The 10,793-nt window shown below is 43.1% G+C and overlaps 1 protein-coding gene across 1 annotated transcript; it reads right to left on the minus strand.

Moving 5' to 3' along the window:
* Positions 1–3,091: 3,091 nt before the first annotated feature.
* Positions 3,092–5,301, minus strand: LOC105056928 (expansin-A4). Its single transcript, XM_010939307.4, has 3 exons — positions 5,071–5,301; positions 4,641–4,959; positions 3,092–3,654 (listed from the first exon to the last, which is right to left on the minus strand). The coding sequence occupies exons 1-3, from the start codon at positions 5,222–5,224 to the stop codon at positions 3,345–3,347; spliced, it is 783 nt and encodes a 260-aa protein (XP_010937609.1). The 5' UTR covers positions 5,225–5,301; the 3' UTR covers positions 3,092–3,344.
* Positions 5,302–10,793: the final 5,492 nt, after the last annotated feature.

The raw sequence follows: 10,793 nt of genomic DNA on the forward strand, positions 1-10,793 counted from the left end.
TGCAAGGGTTTGGATCAGACGCTTACAGTTGGTGATTCCTCGTTTGATTAGTCCAAAATGGGGAGCGTTTGTTGAAAGTCGATGCATCACCAATAATATCTTGCTCGTCTAGAAGTTCATGCATGATCTTCAGTGTGCACCCATTCATCGGAGCTTGATGGTGATTAAGCTAGATATGGAGTGTGTTTATGATCGGATGAGCTGGGGGTTCCTGCATAGGACGCTCCTCGACTTCGGCTTCTGCATTAGATGGGTGGACTGGGTTATAGGCTGTGTGGAGAATCCAAATTTTGCCATCCTGATCAACAGTGCCCTTACGGACTTCTTCTATTCAACTGGCGGCCTTCGCCAAGGGTGCCTTCTCTCCTCCTATTTGTTTACTCTGTGTGCTGATGTCTTTTCCCGCATGCTCCATGGGGTGGTCCAGAGGACGGAGCTAGAGCCCTACTGGCTAACCTCAGGAAGCTTACTTTTATCGCATTTTTTTTTTACAAATGATTGCCTGCTTATTGGTCGGACTTTACTCCATAACGTGAGGTGCTTTGCAACCATCATGGAGACCTATTGTCGGACTTCAGGCCAGCTGGTAAACTTGCAAAAGTCATCTATCATGTTCAGTCCCAAGACTCAAGTTCGAGTGAAGCAGGTGATTTGGGATAGACTGGGAATCCCAGAGCAGGCGAGGCCCCTCACCTACCTGGGGGTCCTTATCACAGGGCGGAGACCGCAAAGGGCAGAGTGCAGATATTTGGAGCGGAGGATCCGTGAGCGCCTCGATGGCCGGCAGGCCAACATTCTTTCTATGATGGATAGGACCACCTTACTGAGATCAGTGTTGAGCTCCATCTCGGTTTATCTCTTGGCGAACATCATGGTGCTTTGCTCTACTCTTAGGAGTCTTGAGCAGCAGTTTTAGATTTTTCTGTGGGGTACTCGTCATAGGGGACATGGAATTCACCTGCTTTCCTGGGATGCAGTGTGCCAGCCGACTTGTTATGGTGGTCTTGGGATCCAATCCTCTCTAATCAGGAGAGAGGCCATGATTGCTAGACATGTAGCCAGATTTCTCGCTCAACCTGATTGCTTATAGAGCCGAGTGATGCGAGCCCGTTACGGCCACTGGAGTCTGGGTCTCAGATCCAGAGTGAGCGTGGATGCTCCTTCTTATGGAGAGAGACATGTACCCATGGTCTGGGCATTGAGGCTCAGGTCAGGTGGCTGATCGAAGATGGTGCCTCGATTGATATGAGTCAAGATTTTTAGATATCTAGCTTACCTCTCTCACATTGGCTGATTTATGTCAGCACTAAGGTGGACGATCATATACGGATTTGCGAGTTGATCACTGTTGATGGGACAGACTGGAGGACTGAGGTTCTCATCAATCTCTTTGGTGGGCAGTTTACTGACATGATTCTCACCATTCTGATTCCTATTTATCGAAGTTGGGATTGGAGGATATGGGGTCAGTCTTGTTGCCCCAGGGTGCCGACCAGAGATATTGTCGACATGAGCAGACTGATGTCAGCTAGGAGGATCGAGACGGTATGGATTTGGAGGATGGAAGCTTACCCTAGGGTCGGATTTTTTCTCTGAAAGGTTGTTTGGAATAGGCTCCCGATGCATACTCTTCTCAAAGGGAGAGGTATGGAGGTTTCGATCATCTGCCTGATCTATGGCTTGGAGGAATCCACGAAGCATGCACTCCTACGTTGCCCCAGAGCGGAGTTGATTTGGAGGATGGCGGGCATTCGGTCATGAAGAGAGGGCAGTGGCCCTTGGATTTCTGCCTTTTTAGATACTGTCCGTCAGAGTGTTGGTGATGGTTGGTCCGGAGCCTGTCATCTGGTCTACATTATCTATCAGATTTGGCTGTTTAGGAACAACCTTTATTTTGACAAGGAGGTGATGCCTACCAGGTGTGTGCTACAGAGAGCCTACCGTTTGGCCATGGAGTATCGCCGCTTCAACTCCACCAAGTTGCCCTTCGAGTTCTTGGGACTCCCTAGTTGCGTCTGGAGCGTCTCGGAGAATTCTTTTCATTTCTTGGGAGCCTCCACACTCTGGGTTCATCAAGATCAATTTCAATGGTAGTGTCAGAGGGACAGAGGTGGCTCGAGATACGTCATATGGGATCAGGACCGTGGATGCTTGCCGCGGGGGGCTTACCATTATTTGAGCTGTCTGTCCTTGGTGTCGAGCTTCATGCTGCATGGACTGATGTATTGTGTGCAACCTGAGAGCTGAAGGTTGATAGGATCATCATTGAGGGAGACTCAATAACGATCATCGACTGGATCAGGGGGGAAGCTAAGTACCATGAGGCTCACCCGCTCCTCGGAGATATCTAGAGGGCACTTGGTCAGTGCACTATGGCGTCCATTCAGCATGTGTTCTAGAAAGCCAATAGTGCAATGGATTGGATGGCTTTCTTCGTTGCTGACCATTCTGATGATTGGAGCTGGTGCCTTGATGTTGTTTGCCTCTGAGGCTTGAGGAATGCCTTCTTTTCTAACTTCTTGGACTGTACTCGTATCAGAGCTATGTGATCGTCCACATGTATCAAAAAAAAAAAAAAAAACTTTATGGTACCTCACATGTGATAATGAACATTTGGAGGGTCATCACATGCAGGAATTCAGGGTTGGTACAACAAAAAATATAACTCGAGTAGTCCTATTAGGCCTTGGTCTGACATTTGAGAGGTCACTTGCGTGGTTATGCAACACGAGGAGTCTGCCTTGGCGGAGGGCTGCAATCTCCTCTGATGCAAATTAAACCCAGTCCGCGCCCACCGAGCATTAACATTCTGATTGCTGTACCTTATCGGTTTGTGACCCAAAAAAAGCCTTCGAATCGCATTCCAACAAAAACCGAAAGCAGGAAAGTAAGCAAATCCAGCATTTGCACTCTGAGATTACTTAGCCCATTACGTATCAACCTACGTGCCAATCAACATAATATATATTACCATCATATTATCATTAGATATTTCATACATGCAGCTGCGGGCTACCGACACTCTCTTTTCGGTCTGCAGCCACTTCAGCCGCTACCACGCGATACACTCGTACTAATCCAACTACCTCCGATAACATTACAATCTAACGGTCAACCAAAATATTAAACTCCCACCCACATTTTTTCCCTCCACTTTCGCTTTCACGACTACCGACCAAATCCTTGCCTCGATCCCCCACTACCCGGACAGCACTACCAGCAAACCGCCTGAAAATTGGCAACTACAACAAAATTAAAGAAGAAGGGAAAGACACACCACAATGGCGGAAAATTTGAAATCCCACCACCATGCCTGCATCACCCATAAATCCGTCGTAGGTAGATTAGACCCGGAAATTTTTGCCGGCGAAGGTCTGGCCGAACTGCCAGTTGGCAGGGACGATGTTCCAGGAGGTGGACCTGCGGTGGTCGCTGGCGGTGACGCGGAAGGAAAGGGACTGGCCCACCAGCACGGCGTTGGACTGCCAGTTCTGGCCCCAGTTCCGGGACATGGGCATCCACCCGGTGTGGGACCCTTTCACGCTCACACGGACGATGTCGCCGGCGCCGGCCACGTTCGTGATCAGCACCAGGTTGAAGTACTTGAACCCGTTGATGGTGAACCGGATCCCTCCGGACTTCCGGCACGGCACCCTGTCACGGATAATAAATAATATACCGGATCAGACAAATATCGGTGTACCAGCGGGAGCAGTATAATTAATTAATTAATTATTATGAAATTAAATTACGTCTTATGGTAGTAGAAGGCAATGGATTCAAAGCCGGGCAGGCGCGTGGGGGCATGTGCCCGGTCGTCCGGCTCGGTCTCCCAGGATTCACGCGGTTTGGAGCAGAGTGACCGTCATGCCCTTGTTGATGGGGAAAGTAACAGACTGGGCCGAGGGTGGTTTGGTCATTTAGGCGAAAAAGGACAAGCCAGAAACGCGGAGAGAGAGTGGAGGGAATGGGGCTCTACTGGCTATGTCTGCAGGCTCCTACTTTGATGAGATAATTGAATGCCGTTTGATATCACAGGTCAAACGGTCAACGAAACGGCCATCGACGATCCTTCTTTCCCTATACTAATTTAGTACTTTAATTTCTTTTTTTCGGAGCGTTACGAGTACTTTATTTCATAATTAATGCAAGATGCAAATTCGGAATATTCGCTTCCTCCCCCTTGAAATAAATATGCGTAGATAAATAAATAAATAAATAAATGTCGAGGGAGCACTGAAACGAAACGGATGGAGTGGTGTCAAAACGGTGGCAGCTGAAGAGTGAAGACCTCGATTACTTTTACCCGAAAAAAAAAAAGACCTCGATTACTTGGACCTTAGTACGGACAGTGACCGACCGCGGCCGAATAGCGAGCTTAAGGGGTAAAAATAAGGGGAAGACGGTACGGTGACCTCGGCAAAAGAGATACGTGGCAGTGGGAGTTCAGCAGCGGCTCCATCACAGCCGGCAGATCCGGTCAGCTCTTGACGGAGGGGGCGAAGATTATACATAAAGATTGAGAGTTCCAGGTGCACGGTTGATGTGGTTAGATCCGTGGCGGAGAAGAAGAAAACAAAAGGCGTTGCAGATGAGATGTGGGAAAGAAAACAAGAGGTGGTGGCGCGGGCGGTACGTACCTGCGGTAAGAGACGGGGACGATGCCGGCGCGGTACTGGGCGATCTTGAGGAACATGGGCATGGCGAGGTCGAAGTGGGGCCGGGGAGGGTTGCACCAGCCGCCATTGTCGGAGGGGAGAGCGTAGTTGGGCGGGCAGAAGTTGGTGGCGGTGATGAAGATGGAGGGGCCGCCGTGGTGGCACCACTGGGGGTCGTCGGCGCACTTGATCTCGAAGCAGGCCCCGCAGCTCAGCCCGTCGTTGAAGAGCGCCGTGCTCAGCGCCGCCGTCTCCACGCCGTACCCCTGGCTGTATAGATTCCCATACCCACACGCTCCTCCTGTGTATTTAGACCCAAAAAATCAAATCGAACGGCGTTTAATGCCTTAATCTTAGGCGAAACAACATGTACGGAGGTAATGAAACTGTAAAAGGGAAATGTAGGTGGTACCCATGGTGCCGGAGGCGTCGCTGCCGCCGTAGAAAGTGGCGTGGGCCTTCTGCCAGGATTCTCCGGTGTAGACGCCGGGGATCCGGGCGTCGCCGAGCGTCGCGAATGCGAGCAGAGTCATGACGAGGGTTGCGGCATTGTGGAAAAAGGCCATTTGGAGAGTGAGGAGAGAGAGTAGCGTGAGTGGGCGTGGAGAGAGAGGAGAGGTTGGGGATTGAAGGCAGGAGGAAGGTGGGCTACTTATTGAGCGACCGAGGGAAACCAATAATGGCAGTCCCAGAAGTCAATGCTTTCTTTTTTTTTTTCGCCTTTGTAAATAGAGTGGATGGGGTAAAACGCAAAAAGTGTCAATATTTTTTTTTTTTTGTAAAAAAAAAAGGCAGAAGATGCAACGTCCGTTCACTTCTACGGTTGAATTCTTTTTGGTTACGGTACAGGATTCTAATGAACTAAAAGTTACCGCATAAAATAAATCCACGTGTCCATAAACCCAAGACTAAAACTAAGACATTCTCAAATATCCGACACCATGAGGAGTTGATCATTCAATTCAATAGGAACAAGCCGATTAGAGTGAATAATAAAGTCACCATCAAAAGCTTTCTCAGCAAACCAACCAACAAGTGAATAACCTTCTCGTCGTTTATGTGAAATGGACATTACTGGTTGCTGTCATCCATCCAGCAATGTCCCTTGTCAAAATGGATCTTATGCTAGCCTGCAATCAGATGGATGAGAAAGACAAATGATGGTATTGCACTGGAATCTCTTTCAAGCCACAGTCTCTCAAAATGGAATACTTGTATAGCATTGTACAAACCCATCCATGCCCCCATAAGTTCAGCAAAGATAACGGAAGATCAGCTGAGTAACAGAAGTAGCATTTTTGATGTATCATCTGATGCTAATAATTGACAGATTCCTAACCAGCGGCTTGTACGATATGGATTGAGTACATGAAAGATTCTAATATTCTGTAGTTTTTGTTACCGGGAAATTGATGGGCGGGAAAGCGATCGAAACATGGGAAGCGCACCTACTTAACAATGCCCGAAGAAGAGAGGGAATAAAAAGCACAATTGACTGATCTCAAATCCATCTCTTTGCTCGCTCTCATCTTAAAGCTATGCCTTCACTGATGGCTCTGATTCGACTAGTTCTTTAATTTGGGTATTCTCTAGATTTGGATTTTGGAGCAAAGCATACAATCGTTGTACATAACAAACAATCTAGGGAAATTATACACAGCTAATTTGTACTTTTTCTCTCATATTGCCCCCTCAATCTAGGGAAATTATTGGCTGGGATTGTTATACCGTATGAACTTTGAATTGTCCAGTAAAATATTGTCATATCACTTGGTGATTCGAACTTTCAAAGCTTTTCACTTGGTTGAAAAGTGTGAATGAAAATAAAATACATCATTAATAATAGTTAGCTATTTTTAATCTAATTTTTTTTAGTTTTTTTGGATAAATTATATTTTTAGTCTCCGAACTTATTCAAATTTTTCTAAAAAATCTTTAAAATATAAAAAATTAAAAGTTTAGTCCCTAAACTATGTAGCACAATTCCAACAGTTTTCTCTCAATGAAAATTCGATGTGATAACCGCTGGTACTTACATGAAGAAAGCTTTGCTCGTATGACTCAAATCGGCATTGAGATGGCTTAAATATAGTGAAAATGTTGCTAATGTGGCCAAAATTCTTAATTTAAAAAAATATGTTCTTCTTCTCCAATCGAATATCGTCTTTTTTCTCGATCTCTTGTTTCTATTTATCTTTTTCTCATCCCCAAAACCCCAAAGGAAAACACTCTTCCCATCATGGCTCCGGCTTCCTCCTCCCCACTACAACCCTTTCTTCTTCATCTCTCACCACTCCATCTCACCGAACTCTCCCCATCCATCTCCTCTACAAATCTCTTATTTCTCATCTCTCTTCTTCTCATCCCAAAAATTTAAAAAAAAAAAGAAAAAAGAAAGCCTTCTTCCCTCTATGACCCTATCATCCTTCTCCCTCCCAACTCTTTTTTCTTTAATTCTCACTATTCTATTTCACTGAACTCTCTACACCCACCTCCTGTTTAGATCTCTCATCTTCTATCTCTTTTCTTCTCACTCTCTAAAATCTCAATAAAAAAATAATAGAAAGAAGGAAAGCCCCCTTCCCTCCATGGCTCCATCCTTCTCTTCTCCTCAATCTTTTTATCTTTATTTTTCACCACTTCATCTCACCGAATTCCCCCATTTAATTTTTTCTCAAATCTTTCATCTCCTATCTCTCTTTTTCTCATCCCAAAATCTTAATGAAAAAAAAAGAAGAGAGAAGAAAAATCTCTTTTTCCTCGATAACCCAATCCTCGTTATTTTCCTCTACTAGTCTCCCATCACCTTATTCCAATGTCTCCTGCTAAGTTGAGAATTGTTTCACTACCTTCTTTTCTCATTCCAATCCTTATATCCCCAAATAATGATTTATTTGAGCAAGAAAGAAGAAAGAAGAGAGACCAAAAGATAATCCGAGAAGAAGAAAAGAAAATAAGGTTGGAGAAAAAGAAATAAAAGATTTTTAATATTATTATTTTTGTCACACCAATGATATTTTTGAATTTATTATAATATCACATAAGCGTCATATATATTGGTGGTTGCCATATGAGACTTTTAATGAGCGAAAACCACAAAAATCGTGTCTAAAGACAATATTAAAACAGTTTAGATATTTCAGAGATTAAATTTTAAATTTTTGTAGTTCAAAATTTTTTTTAAAAAATATGATTTAATTTAAAAATTAAAAATATAATTTATTTATTTATTTAATTTTATCGGAAAAATATGATGCTGTTTTATCGAATGATTCAAAATCTATGTTAGAAGTTTAAACAAATAATTTCTCCCGGCAGCGTATAGCTACGCATTTGCCAATCTGTGTATAAGTAGGCAGCCAGTGCGGTACGTAGATTTTTCTTTTAAAATGTGTTTACATTTTTTATTGGAGTCATTTATTTACTTACCCGATGGCCCATTCCGTTCAATTATTTTTCTTTGGAAACTGAACTTCACCAGTAACCACGTTGCTTTGAGGAGCAATTATTGCATGCAATGGTGAGACCCGCAAGTCCGCGCTCCGTCCGTATTCATCTTAGCATTTAATTGGAAAAGAGGCCCAGCCGCACGCGCACGCCCTCTCCCCCGAGTGCACCTACCTAACCTTGTACGGTGGTGTCTCCTCACCCGGGCCAAGGCCCGTAACGTGGATTATTTCATGATATATAAATAAAAATAATAATAATAAAATTTGAAGTATTCTCTCATAAAATCCTCAATATTTTTATGGTATGTGTAAGTGTCAAATCTCTCATGAATCAAATCAATATTAAAAAAAAAAAAAAAAAAACTCTTGCATGCCAACCATGCAACGGATTTAAACTCTTTTTCAGGTTCTCCAGGTCGGATCTTTACTTTGAACTGTAGTTAAGGGGACTGGTCCGGATTGATGTTCGACTATTAGAAACTATCCCTCCTTATGAAGGGTTTTTCCTCCTTCCCTTGCGCAAATCACAAGCTTAAATCAATGCCTTGATTTTATATTTGTTTTTCCAAACTGATTAATTGATTAATGCTATGGCAACACATAACTACACAGATTTGCTCTGGTGAATTTTAACAATGGATTTGTCCACGAAGAGCATGTTCGCACATATGAACATACTTTTTCATCATCGGATTATTTTGATATTCGAATTTTGATGGAATACATGGCCGATCTAATGATAAAAGTTCCATTTCCATATACGAATAGATTTTTCAAAATTCAACCCTTAATAATTATGAAGATCTAAAGTATAAAAAGGCTTATGCATGGTATTTAATTTCTTCCAAACTCATCACTTTGAGAATTCGCCTTTCGCTAATGTATTCTTTTTTTTTTTTCAGTAGGAGAAGAGAAATATCCCTTCTCCAAGCTCTCTTCCCCTCTTCCCCCACCTTCCCCTCCTGTTTCAATATATAGTTCGGCCGATAGCACCATACATAGCAAACTAATTACAACCTTCATCCTCCATACACGTAGGTATAGACTTCTCGTGGCATCCTGATGAACTCCTATATACATATTAATTCTACATTATTACATCTCGAGAAAGCAAAGATTTATCAAAATGGATTATTTTTCGCCTTCCCTTCCAAAGAATTTGCATAAATTCATTTTTTTCATCCATTACGGTGGAAAAAAAAAATTTCTCTCATCCTTCTATTCAATTATGTTAAAATGACAGTTTTTTTGCAATGTGCAAGCAAAGTTTGTGAGATTACATTACTTGGAAAAGAGTTTTGCCCCCGAATAGATACAAAATATAGGAGAATTATGTTGATCTTATTTGCATGCAGAGAATTGGAGAGATCACAATAGTAGACCTCTAGTACCAAGTGTGGCACTTTGAGAACATGTAGATTGCAGCTCGTAGTTTCTAGTATTTTCCATCACAATGTAATATGATAGCCTGTGAAGTGATTTGGAGGGATCTTTAGTATACCCTAGATACACAAGAAAGTTTAAAAACCATTTGAAGTTAGTTTTGTAATTTTATCATGGTATCTATTCGGCATGTCTTTCAAAAGATGAATAGCATGATAGATTGGATTGCATCATACGTTATTCAGCATATCAGATGTTAAATCTAATGATAGGGCGAGATCTACTTATGGATCCTGCAAAATTTTTTATTTTTTGATTTATTTGAACTATGCTTATACTATAGCGATGGATCGTCCGTATGAACCAAATATATATATATAATATTAAACTAATAAGCACAATGTGACTTAAATATTCTTATCGGTCTAAGATAATATTTTGCAATGCTTGAGCTTCAGATCTAATATTTTGCAGTGTCATTGCTAGAACCATGTTGTAGACAAGATATGCAGATAGATCATAAATATTTCGACAAGTCCAAAATATTATTATTTTTTTATTGGTTAGATCCTACTACGAAGGTAGTTCTCAGAGGTGCTGCTTGGTGGAAGCCGCCTGCGAGTTCTGATGACTAGGTTCTTTTTTTTGCTAGTGGGTGAGGTACCATGTCAGTCCCCTTACTTCGGTGGCGGTGGAGAAATCCTCAGGAGTCGGATCACACCTTTCATTCGAAAGAATGATTCATCTTGCTTTGTAACATCGACCGTTGGATCTGTAGATTAGTAAAAAAAGAAAGAGGTTAGAGTGCTTTGAAATCTATGCAAAACTTGATCCAACGGTGTTAAAAAAAAAAGTTTAATAATTCTTTCGCGCGGAAGATTCAACGCGAACTCAAATCTGCCCCCGGCACTCAACCTGCACCCCCATATATCCTTCCTGCGCGGTCCCCACTCCTTTAAGGCTCGACATGTCTGTATTTTACTATTTTTTGGAGCAAAGGGTTCCACATGTCTGCGGAGGGTGTGTTTTGGGGTCTTTAAACCGGGATTATTTTAAACGACCAGCGCGATTCGCGCCTGTGAAGCCACATTGGTGACACGTGGCATCTTGTCGAGTGAGCTACGGAGCTGGTCAAAAGGAAAGGGGGTGGTGGGGTAGGCCTCAACTCCTCACAACCACCACCACCCAGCCAGCCACGTGAGAGGAATTATTGGTCCCATGGGGCTGCCCCCGCACCCTAACCAACTCCACGTGCTTCTACTTGCTAGTTCTTACCCACCGCCGATTCCTCTCCTCTCTCGCT

This window comes from Elaeis guineensis, chromosome 14, assembly GCF_000442705.2.
Source record: "Elaeis guineensis isolate ETL-2024a chromosome 14, EG11, whole genome shotgun sequence".
Taxonomy (NCBI): domain Eukaryota; kingdom Viridiplantae; phylum Streptophyta; class Magnoliopsida; order Arecales; family Arecaceae; genus Elaeis; species Elaeis guineensis.